The following is a 12,500-nucleotide window of genomic DNA, read 5'->3' as shown; positions in this document are numbered from 1 at the left end:
TTGGTAATAATAATGATGACAAGAATTGTAGGTTTGATGGAAACGTTACGGTGACAGCCTTTTGTTGATACATACGATATTCCTGCGTTTTGGTTGTATTAAGCTTGTGGCTTCACTCAATATAGGGGCCCCCCGATAGCTCAGTTGGTAGAGCACTAGTTTTACACGCAAAGGGACTAAGATCGATTCGATGCGGTCGAACTGTTTTTTTTTCTGACCCCCTTGTCCACCCAGCAGTGATAGATAAATAGGACTGTTAGATCTAGAGGAAAGTACTTTGCAAAGGATAGCAACCAATTGCTATTTTCCGTTTCAAGCTATAGAAACGGATGTAATCTCCGGCTACATTGACATAAAGGCCCTGAAGGACAACTTTGAGATCCCTCATTATAAGAATTTTGATGAAAAAAGCTATTATTCCACCCCTCTCCCTAAATAGCGACGAGTAATCATACCAAGTTTACAACAATAGTTTGTGACGTCAGATTATCAAACATTTAATTTCACTAAAATTAGATTTTTGAAAAAAGAAGTAGATCTAATCATTTAAATATTTTGTTAATGTCATTTACACCAGAGATGACGACATTGAAATGGATATTGAGGGAGAATAAAATTCGAACTTTGTTCCCAACGCGCACTCACAAGCTCGTGCAACGGTTGGGAACACGTCCGGAATTCCAAAAAGCAAGAGTGTAAGAATCGTATGTTGTACAATGACGATGATTGCGTGGTAAAAGTTTAATCTATGACGTCATGGATCACAATTTCCTCTACTTCCTGATAAATGCCTTCTCCAGTCCTAGCATAGGGGACTCAAGGGCTAAAACGAAGACAAAGGCCACCATATTGACAAGGAGAAGGAGGCCTAAATAAATAACCACAAGCATTGAGTCATTGAGGTAGAGAAGTGAACCGAGACTCTGGAAAAACACAACCACAATACAAAGGTGGATAAGATACGACATATACGTTAACCTTCCGAGGAACACAAACGGTGACCATGATAGTAGAGCCTGAATAGGTCCGCCGTAACCGGCAGAACATGCAATGATGACCCAAGATACACAAGCTCCCCAAACAATACGATTCATAGTGTTATAAAGAGCGGAGACTGCAACTGTATTCTGATCCTCTCCTGTGATGTCTCCTCGGAGACCGTACACAACTGCCAAACCGCCAGCGAAGGCCAGAATCCATCCGAGTAGAGCGACATATTTTGGCATTCGAAATGCTCTCCCTTTAGTTTGAGCTAAAACATACCCGGCTAAAATACCAACGATAAAAGGACCAATGCGACACCAAGGTTTGATGTAATAATTTGGAAACCAGTCGCCGGCAAAAATTCCAGGCGTTCGAGAGACTATTGTCGTCGGCCAGTTGTTTTCAGACGACAAAACGCCAGTTGTTATAGTTGTAATGAGAAGAAATCCTATACAGCTAAGAATGCCGGCAAAACGGTTGAAGTAGAAGGGAACCATCATTAATGGACTAAGAACAAAGAACTGCATGTCGTTTGCAAGATACCAAGAATGCGCGAAACACATTTCTGTCGGATTTACGAGATTATTGACGTAAAGAAGATTTGTCCACCAGTTTTTCTCACAAAATGTCTTATCAGGGGGTTGTTCGTTGGACCATAATGGGCCTTTGCCGAAGTATTGGGTAAGTCCTAAAACTATTACAAGAGAGAACATGTAAGGGGGTGTTAGTCTCCAGAACCTGTGAAAATAGAACATCGGCCAGTTGATATTCCAACTATTCTTTCGAGACATTTCCTTAATGGTGAGATATGACGTCAGAAGCCCGCTTAGAGTGAAAAAGGTATCCACCGAAACAAACCCATTTGATATCGGTAAAAAACTCCATCTGTTTAACAATTCTGACATCTCTTCACCGCTGTTCACTGTGGTTGCTATAAAATTGCTAAAGATGTGACACATTACAACCCAACTCATACTCAAAAATCGAATTCCGTGAATGGCTCCTAATGAACCTGGAGCTTGGGACGTATTCAAAACTTTTTTGCCATTAGAATACACGGAAAAGGCCAGAAATATTTTGGCATATGCACTAGATGATTCCGAGGCGAAGAGGTGTTTTTCCTTTGAAGAAGGAAGGAGCGGAGTTCTCTCGCCGTTCATTGCAGTTCGGGTTTTATCATCGTGAACTGGTGCATGTCCGTTTTGGTTGTTTCGATTGAAAGTCAGTGGGATTTTATCTGGTTTTATCGACACCACAAAAAGGTCATAAGACGTCCCTATGATCAGCATGACCCCTACAATTGTCAGTATAATGATGGCAAATATCGTCGCTGTTGTAATCTCTGTCTTGGCCGCACGACATTCTGCTGTCAATGAAATGTTAAATGACGTCATTTTTACCAATTGATTCATAAGTATCGCCACCTCTTGTGAACTGCATGTACTGGGCAAGCAGGTCCCAATTTGAGGCATCAATAACGGATTTCCGGTCAATACTTCAACAACACAATAGTTTCCTGTAAAACCTTTGTCTCTGTGTCCTCGACCGTCGGTGGTATTTCCGGCAGGCGCTTGGGCAGCTCTGCATTGATCGTAATTCCCAACGAAGTTTAAACGCAATTTTGTTAGGCCTGGACCCGGCTTTCCCGTTGAGTCTAGGAACTGGATTGCCCAAGGTTCTGCTGAGAACAGGCTTATTATTAGTCTGGCTGTGTCAGTAATACATTGAGAAGTAGTATTACTATCATCTGTGTTGTTGTGTAAATCTTGAAGAACATTCAAAACATTTTGCAATATCAAATCCCCTTCATTAAAGTCATCAGCATCGATATCAAAGTCATTATCTTTACTAACAGTTTCATAATCGAATATTCTTTCGTTTCCATTAATATCGTTTTTTAACAAACCTTTTCTTCTTTCTGCAAGAATGCGTCTTTGTATGGGTTGAAATATATCATAAAAACTATCAGTTAAAGTTTCCGCAAGTTCTTCTGCCTCATCTTTCATGGCGTCATTTGTAAGTTGCATCTTGGCATTCACATCGTAAAGAGTATCAAAATATGTTTTAGAACTTGAACTTCTCTGCAGGAAATTCTTTTCTCCTTGAATCACGAATACAAAATAACTGCACAATAATAGATTCAAAATATTTGAATTCGCCATGTTCATAATTTTGAGGTTGTAAAATCTCTTGAGAAAAACTGTGTATGCTATAAATAGTAAATCAGTTGGGGAGATCCAGAAATTGCACAACTATTGTGTAGATTTAAAAAATATGGCTTAAAGTCAATTTTCTTAAAAGTATGATGTCTTTAGACTATAAAACTCTAGTCTAAAACATATGTCAGTCGATGAAATTATAGATCAAAAGCAAATTTAAAATCATAGAATTTGTTTTACAAAAGACAAACGTGTGTATAATGCGCTCCTCTAGTTTCCGATTGTCAACGAAATGAGCAATCATGATTGATCGTCCTTAAGGACAAGCATAAAGACAGAAATAAAGAATCGTTAACATTGAACGATATTATAATACTATGAGTGATTGATAAATCCAGTTCAAAGGCACAGATAGGTGTGTTGTTTCTTTGAAATGTGTTGCCGATCCCAAAGTATTTATACCCAGACAACAGGGCGATCCCTGAAATGAAATACTATACCAAATAGTATCATTTCATTACCATGTGCTGTCAATATATAAGTCACTCACTCGTGAAACCACTTAAGAAACATAACCCCATCGCGATACAAGAAGAGCACCTTTGATAGCAAAGGTCAACCAGTTGTTGCTCTGTCGCCTGAGTGCGACAACTGATAACAAATAAACCAGTCGGGAATGAGCTGATAACATACCTGTTATATATATATATATATATATATATATATATATATATATATATATATATTTTATATATATATATATATATATATATGTCACTTAATGTCCCGATAACTCCAGTTGTAGACCACACATCCCATAAGCAAATTGAAAAAGTTTCGAATCCTTTTACAGTAAAATATATTTTATTCTATTTCTATTCTTTTCTTCCATCGGTTAGTAGTTATGTTAGATCTACTGTACTGAGAGTAGATAGGTTGCATTAGACAAAATCATAAAAGTGTTTATTTTAGTCCTTCCGGACATTACGAGACAAGCTGTGGACTGGAACGCTCAGGGAAAAAAGAAGGATGGGAGACCAAAGAAATCGTGGAGAAGGTCTTGTGAGGAAGAGATGAAGTTGGCTGGAATGTCCTGGGGAGAGGTGAGGATGAAGAAGAAGAAGAAGAAGAAGAAGAAGAAGAAGAAGAAGAAGAAGAAGAAGAAGAAGAAGAAGAAGAAATGAAGAGGAAGAGGAAAAAGAAGAAGAAGAAGAAGAAGAAGAAGAAGAAGAAGAAGAAGAAGAAGAAGAAGAAGAAGAAGAAGACAAAGAACAGAATTCGGTGGAGATTTAGTGATCGAAGTCATATGTTCCACGAGGAATGTCAAGGATTAAATGAAAGTCCTTCAGAACAATTTGGTCCAAGGAGCCGGCGTCTATCTCGGATTTTATTGCGTGAAATGAACAATATCTTTGGATAGAAAGTGAGTCTATCGCAAAGTACTTTCTGACTTATCTACTGGACCCAGCTACCCAATCACTGCAGGGTGGACAAGGGGGGGGGGGGGTTTGACTTTAACCCTTGACAGATCTTGGTCCCCTTGCGCGTGAAACGAGTGCTCTACCAACTGCGCTATCGGGACCCGCACATCGGACAAGAACGTTCTGTTTAAGGGTAGACAGTAATTATCACTCTTCGTGTAACATTACAGAATTCAGAATTTTAAGAATCGGCTCCACGAGCATTTGGACAAATGTCAGTAATCCAAACAATGGGATTTAAAATTATATGGATTTTTTTTTTAGATCTATGAATTGTTTTTATATTTTTTGTATTGTATTTTATTTTTTTTGTTTTGTTTTGTTTTGTTTTGTTTTTGTTTTGTTTTTTGTTTGTTTGTTTTTTTTTTGGGGGGGGGGTTTGCGGGGATTTTTGGTTGGTTTTTGTTTGTTGTTGCTTATTTTGTTGTTGTTTTGTTGTTTTTTGTTGGGGGTTTCTTTGGGGGGTGGGGGGGGGTGGGGGGGTGGGGGGGTTGTTTGGGGGGGGGGGGGGGGGGAATTTCTGATATAGAAAATGGCTTTCTTCTGTGATCTGATCTAAGAAAATTGGATGGTCAGGGGTCACAAATCCGAAAAAAAACACCCAATTGAAGGACGAGTTTTCTGGCCAAAATTTTAAATACGAGTATTTTCAGAGTAGGGTAAAGGAATGACGAATCGTAAGCTAATATAATATTATGTGGTATAATCTATCAATCACGCGCAATTCAAAGACCACATCCGGCTTGTTATTTTTCATCACCTGTTAGTTTATTGAGGTTACTGTGTACATAAGCTAAGTGTGTCATTCCGGAGCCATCGGTCATTCAGCGTTATCAGTCTTGTTATCATCGTGTAGTTCTAGCAGTTTTCCTCGTTCTGGCTTTGTCGCATCTATCTGAGTCATATGTCATGATCTATTTATAGTAGATGACGTAAAGATTGAAACAGCGGCAGGAACTATTTTTCTCAATTAGGATTACATACATGTAAATATATGCAGTTCTGACACCCGAACCCACTTATGGGCCTAATCTAACAGTGTTGTAATGGACAATATTTTACTTCATTTTTTGAGATTTCCAATACAACAATGAGCCTATCAGGAGTTGGGTTATTAGACCTGCAAATAAGTGCACGTCGGGACTACAGCATAAAGACAACAAAATAGTATAAACTTGAGCTTTTATATAGTGCAATATCCACTAAATGTCCACAAATCGCTTTACAAGGAGTCCCTAGCCAACAGCAACACTTGACATGTAGACTAGACACTGCGCCTGTTTGGCAATATTACAATTATTCAGACAGAGACAACGCTTTTAATGGCCAGGTACTCATTTTACACTTGAATACGGTGAGAGAATTTGAGAAAAGAGCCTTTTCCAAAGACTCAACTATGTACCACACATAGGGGGGGGGGACTCGCATCCAGGACCTTCGTACCCGAAGGCGAATGTTATACCACTAGGCCACATAACCGCTCACAGTTACATTGGTTGTGATGGGGGTTGATATCAGGGAATTTAATTTTTAAAAATATGTCCTAATCACACGCACACACACTCGCACGCACACTCACACACACACACACACCAACACACAAATAATCGACAATTTTGGCCAGGCGGAGTTGTCGGACCAGTAAGTTACTGGTCCGAGCCCCCACTTTCCTACTCACCTCATTTCTTGTTATGATTCGACATCGTGATGATGTTATCGAAAATCCACATTTGTTTCCTCAAATTCCATCTAATAATAGGAACAAGAAGTTGTGACGTCTCACTTTCCTCTCCTCCGGTTCAAAACTCCTCGGAAGTGTGTAACCAGTCCTGGTGACAATGCATAAACAATGAATAGATTATACATGTTGATTACGAGGCATAAGAAAGCGAGGATGGATTATTTGACGACCAGCAAAATTACAAAAGACACATCCCCTTCCTGCCCCTTATGTCAACACCCCAATGAAACAGTAACACACCACTTGCTTCTTCTTCTTCTTCTTCTTCGTTCCCGTCACGTCACATGGTCAGTCCGGTCTGGTGAATGAAGCCCACAGTGGTCCTGAGGTCGTCCTCACTTCCGTACAGCTTCTTTGAGTATGGGGTTGGGTCAGGCCAGAAGTTCCTTCTCAACTTGTTGTACTTTGGACATTCCATTAGGACATGATGTCCATTTTCATTTTCAAGTCCGCAGTCACATTGTCCAGAGGCACCTGCTCTGGACATCCTCCACATATGTTCCTTTAACTGGTTGTGTCCAGTTCTCAGTCTGAAGATGATGACCTGTTCCTTTCTGTCGAGCACCTTGATTGGGTCATTCATGTTGTATTCTGGGTGCTTCTCTCTCCATCTCTGAGACTGGATAAATTTGGCCATTTTGTTAATTTATCCTGTTGAGTACATTGGGGAGGGTTGCTGCATGCGACTGCCTGCCTTTGCCAGTTGGTCAGCGATCTGATTTCCAAGTATCCCACAGTGTCCTGGAATCCACTGCAGTACCATGTTGGTAAACTTGCTTAGCTTCATGAGGTCTTCCACCAAGGCGTCTATATCATCCGCAAAGGACATCATTATATCCTCCAGAATTTTCTTAGCATCTGTTAAAATCACTATGTGTCTTGGTTTTTCATTTTCTGAGAGGATTTGCTTAACAGCTTCATGGATTGCATCTGCCTCTGACTTGTAGATTGAAGTGCGAGTACCAGTCGGTTTGCTGATCTCCTTTTGTTGACCATTTGTGTACTCGATGTGCACTCCCAGGCCCCCGCATGTGTGTTCTTTATTGCATGAACCATCTGTATAGATTCTTGTCCATTTTTTTTTCAGGGTAGTTTTGATCTATGCACTTCTGTACAGACTTCTTGATTTCTTCGCCGTGTTTTTGTTTTGTTGAAATGTCACCAACGGAAGTCTTGATTTTCAAGTGATTTTGCCTTTTCCAAATTGGTACTCTGATATTTGCTTTGCATTTTTGGGTCATTATTCCGTCAAGTTCGTGATCTTTTTCAATTTGCTGGGCTCTTTACCACTTGCTTGAATGTCAACCTCTTGAAGACCTGAGATGCACATTCCTCCCACCAAATCCAAGCATTAGTAACACACTGCATAGTCACCTGGAACAACTGCAAAGGACGTCTGACTTCTACGTCATGGCACAAGACCGGAGGGTTAGAGTTAGGGTGGTCGCTGGTCCGGATGGGTATTGACGACCAGCATTGATTTAGACACAATGTGTGTATTCAGTCCTCCAGGCGGACTGATTCACACTGCCAATGAGATTGGAACCAGGATTTTGACATCACACGACTTTTGTGCTGCTACGTGGTCATGTAGTATGACACTCGCTGTCGGGTCGGAATGTCCTGGGTTCGAGCCTCGCTCGGGGCAAAGCTGGGCCCTTAGAAAAGGCTCTTAACTCATATTCTCTCACCGTACTCATGTGTAAAATGAGTACCTGGCCGTTAACAGTGTTGTCGCTGTCGGAATAAAGATATTGTTATATTGCCTAACTGGTGTTATGTCTCGTCCTACATGTTCAGTGTTGCTGATGGCCAGGGATCCCTTTGTAAAGCGCTTTGAGCACGTTTTGTGGATATTGCTCTATATAAAAGCTCAAGTTTTTACTATAATTTTGTTGTCTTTATGCTGTAATCCCGACGTGCATTTATTTGGAGGTCTGATAACCCAATCCCTTATGGACTCATTGTTGCAATGGAAGTCTCAAGAAATGACGTAAAATATTGTCCATTACAACAATGTTAAACTTTACCCCCTGTTTTGAGCTCATTTAGTGGATATTGCACGTTTGTTTGTTTTTGTTTTGTTTTGTTTTGTTTTGTTTTGTTTTTTGTTTTTTTGTTTTTTTTTTTGGGGGGGGGGGTTGGGTGGGGGGGGGGTGTTTTCTTTTTCTTTTCTTTTTTTAAAACTCTTCCAAGGAGATTGGAACCAGTATTTTGACATCAGACTTATGATCCTTGTTGCAGGTACATCAACTCAAGATGAAGACGCTGGAAAGAATGGGTCGTGATGAGACCATGGTGGAGGTTTACAGTACTCTGGTACCTCCGATGGTGACCATGATCAGGGAGAAGGTTTACCTGCTAGAGAAAACGGTAAGATGTTAGCATTTGTCAAAGTCATACTGCGGGGGGGGGGGGGGGAGTCCCGATAGCTCGTTGGTAGAGCATACACTTCACAAGCAAAGGGATCGAGATCGATCCTGGGTGCGTGTAGTCAAGATTTTTGGCCTGCAAATGATGTTATGAATACCTTTGTGCGGCTGTGCGGTCTTTCGGTATGTCACTTTCTTTCGGATTGGAAGGTCTTGGGTTCGAACCTCGCTCGGCGCATAGTTGAGTGCTTGGAAAAGGCTCTTTATTTACATTCTCTCACCGTACACAGGTGTAAAATGAGTACCTGGCCGTTATAAGCGTTGTCTTTGTCCGACAAAAAATGTAATATCGCCTAACAGGCGTCATGTTCCGTCCTACATGTTAAGTGTTGCTGTTTTGCAGGGGCCCCATGTAAAGCGCTTTGATCACGTTAGTGGATATAAAAGCTCAATTATTTTTTTTAATTGTTTGTAACAAACTGTTATACTAGCTTAAAAAGAGAAGAAAAGAAAGTGGTAGTTCTTCAGAGCCATTCGACCCTAGGGGCCTAGTTTATCCCGGTTTCTGTCATCCTAAAACCGACAACAGCAATTGAATAGGACGCTTCATTTATCGCAAAGGACTTTCCGCCGAATCGAACAAACTCAGCTACCCAATCACTGCTGGCTGGACAGGAGGGTCAGAAAAAAACAAAACGATTGCACCCAGGAGCCATTCAGTTCTGTTGCGTGTGAAGCCAATGTCCTACAAACTGAGCTATCGGAAACCCCCTGTGTACTAGCCAAAGCATTCTCAAATAGACACTGAGATAACCCCGCCTCTCGGACAGTCGTCATAATGTAAACAATGCAGTGAATGGCAGTGATTGGTAAACATACCGAACTACACAGGCTTTACGATCTATGGTGTATGTCTAAGTAAAATGCCCACTGTTCAACCACTTGATGAATAAAACTAACACAGAATTCTATGTGTAAACCTCAACGTTTATATGATCGAGAAAATCGTGTGATAACTAGTCACTCATTTTGGCGGTATAAAAGCAATAACAATGATCAGAGAAAGGTCGGATTCTTGCACTTTATTGTTTATAAACAACCAGCTGTGTTTGCCCGAGCACGCGTGAAGGTGTGTCACAAATTCCATGTTTTGATTGGTCAAAAATCTACTGGTTGATTGTGCCATTCGAACAGTTGGTGACATGCTGTAGTCTACTAAAGTAGGGGAGACATACAATCACCAGTAATGTCCCTTTGATTCAATTTGTTAATTAATTAGATAAGTTTTTCGCATTGGCTTCTTGAGATGGTGCTAGAGATAACATCAGTCAATAGGAAATTTCTTAATGTTATATACCGATAGCTCTGTTGGAAAAGCACTCGCTTCACATGCAAAGGGACCAAGGACGAACCCGGGTGTGATCGAAATGTTTTCTACCCCCCCCCCCCCCAACCACCCTGAGGTGATTGGGTAGCTAGGTCTGTTAGATCTAGCGGAAAGTACTTTGTGATAGACTAGCGTCTTATTGAACGGGTAGCTAGCAATTGCTTTTATCAATTTCACGCTATAGAAACCGGGATAAATTCCAGCTCCATTGGTCTAATGGCTATGAATGATTCGGATTATTTTTCTTTTTTAAGGGTATGAATCCAAAATATATTTTTTTATGATCAATTTTATTTCTTGTTCACTTTTTGGCTCATATTAACTGAAAGTCAAAATGTGGGGATTCTTTTTTTTTCTCTCTCCGGATCTATGAGCCTAATGGCCTCGAGGGACTACTTTTTTTTACGACTATTAATGTAAATGATTGATTTTTTTTTTTTTTTTTTAAAGGCATGAAATAATTTTCTTCCTCAGAAAAGAGATGACGCATTCTTTATTGTTGACCTGCCGGAAATCTACCGACGATACGTACAATGGAAACAACTCATGCCCCGCGTTGAACCGTTCTATGGTAATGACCAAGGTGTATCTATTTGCAGGTCTGGCAACCGAACGTCATTATGAATATGCGCTTATTTCGACATTGTTGGAATGGGCAATATAATTGAGAACAGATGATACAAGTTATTTTGCATTTTATTTTATTTGTTTTCCACGTTAATGTGTGTATTGTTGTGATGACAAAGGGTTTGTACCCGAAACGTCCATTGTCTGTTTTGCTCCCATACGAAGCCTCTCTATTTTCACTCTTTCGTTAAAGTTAAACTATGTGGTGTTTCTTCGTAAAAACTGGAAAGTTCCATTTTTTCAAGCAATCTGTTCCAACCGACGTGCTTTTAATTAAGGTCTGATAACCCAATCCCTTATGGGCTCATTGTCGTAATGGAAATGTCAAAAAATCTTGCAAAATATTGACTATTGCAACAATGTTAAACCAGGCCCATAGCCCATAAATGGATTCGGATGTCAGACCTGCATATTATATATGTACACGTCGGTTCCAACAGATTTTTAATTTCCCCGCATTCATTTGGAATAATTTATTTTAACTCACACAACCCTTACACCGACTATATCCGTAGTTTTCCCGGGTTACTTTTACCCCAAGCGTATTTATTACGTTTTTCTGAGACAAATTATAGGCGCAGTATCAAAGGTAATGTTTATTATTTTTTTTTTGCATGTCAATGGTAGTTGAATAAAACTATCTATGCACATGCTCATTTTTAATACATTTCTTTCCAATTTCGAAATGTAGCAAAAATCTCTAGGACTGAGTGAGTTAATTAGATTGTTATTCAATTTCTTCAGCCCTGAAATGCAACAATGATCCCGGGATTGCTCGATTCATTGCTGACCTAGGCATGGGGTTCGACTGTGCCAGCAAGGTGGGTAACCTGTTTGTCTGTTTATTCTCTCACCCTACTCAGGTGTAAACTGAGTACCTGGCTGTTAACAGCGGTTTCTCTGTCGGAAAAAAAGGTGTAATAGCACCTTACAGACAAGCTTGCCTCGTTCTACATCGATGGTCAGCGGATCAAACATCTGAATTCACGATTTTCACGATCGGTGGATCAAAACTCTGGAGTCGACACACGAGGTCTGGTCCGCCCAAAATTAAGTAAAACATGGTACACAAAGCTCGTATGTAGCCTTCAGAGTCTTGATCCACCGACCTTTGACATGTTACATGTTGCTGTTAGTTAGGACTGTAAAGCGCTTTCAGCGCGTTTAGTGGGTATATTGTAGTCCTTCAGTGCCATTAGACCCAGGGAGCCGGACTTTATCCCGGTTTCTTTAGCGTGAAACGGACAATAGCAATTGCTTGCTTGATATCCTTCTGTTAGGACGATAGTCTATGGCAAAGTACTTTCCGACAGATCTAACAGAACCAGCTACCTAATCACTGCTGAGTGGACAGCGGGGGTATCAGAAAAATAATCTAGACTACACCCGGGATCGATCTTGGTCCTTTTGATTGTGAAGCAAGTGCTCTGCCAATTGAGCCATCCGACCCCAGTGGATATATTGACCTATATAAAAGCTCTAGTTTTTAGACATTTAGTCACATATTTATGGTGCAGTCCTTAAGGCCAACAAATCGACATACGAGGTCTGATCCGCCAAAGTTTATACCGGTTACTACAGTGTTAACCGAATAATAGCAATTGCTTGCTACTCTTTGGATCGTTAGCTAATTTCTTGCACAGTACATTCCGCCAGGTCTAAGGGACCTAGCTGCCCAATTAATGCTGGGTGGATAGTTGGGGGGAAGAGTAAGGAAAGAAAACTCGACTTTATCTGGGATCGATCCTG

The 12,500-nt window shown here is 40.5% G+C and overlaps 2 protein-coding genes across 2 annotated transcripts in view; one reads left to right on the top strand and one right to left on the bottom strand.

The window, feature by feature from the left end:
* Nucleotides 1-472: 472 nt before the first annotated feature.
* Nucleotides 473-3,729, bottom strand: LOC144962646 (O-acyltransferase like protein-like). The gene has a single exon (XM_078895752.1). The coding sequence runs from the start codon at nucleotides 3,150-3,152 to the stop codon at nucleotides 774-776; it is 2,379 nt and encodes a 792-aa protein (XP_078751878.1). The 5' UTR covers nucleotides 3,153-3,729; the 3' UTR covers nucleotides 473-773.
* Nucleotides 3,730-4,216: 487 nt separating this feature from the next.
* Nucleotides 4,217-12,500, top strand: part of LOC144962402 (ornithine decarboxylase-like) — a 27,161-nt gene continuing 18,877 nt past the window's right edge. The window contains exons 1-4 of the mRNA XM_078895310.1: nucleotides 4,217-4,246; nucleotides 8,610-8,738; nucleotides 10,599-10,695; nucleotides 11,496-11,572. Coding sequence (XP_078751436.1) covers nucleotides 4,217-4,246; nucleotides 8,610-8,738; nucleotides 10,599-10,695; nucleotides 11,496-11,572 — 333 coding nt within the window. The remainder of the gene's footprint in view (nucleotides 4,247-8,609; nucleotides 8,739-10,598; nucleotides 10,696-11,495; nucleotides 11,573-12,500) is intronic.

Source organism: Berghia stephanieae, chromosome 1 (genome assembly GCF_034508935.2).
Source record: "Berghia stephanieae isolate SIO BIC M18660-M18661 chromosome 1, UCSD_Bste_1.3, whole genome shotgun sequence".
NCBI lineage: Eukaryota > Metazoa > Mollusca > Gastropoda > Nudibranchia > Aeolidiidae > Berghia > Berghia stephanieae.
Note: the sequence above shows the minus strand (reverse complement) of the source record. Positions and strands in the feature narration are given on the sequence as shown.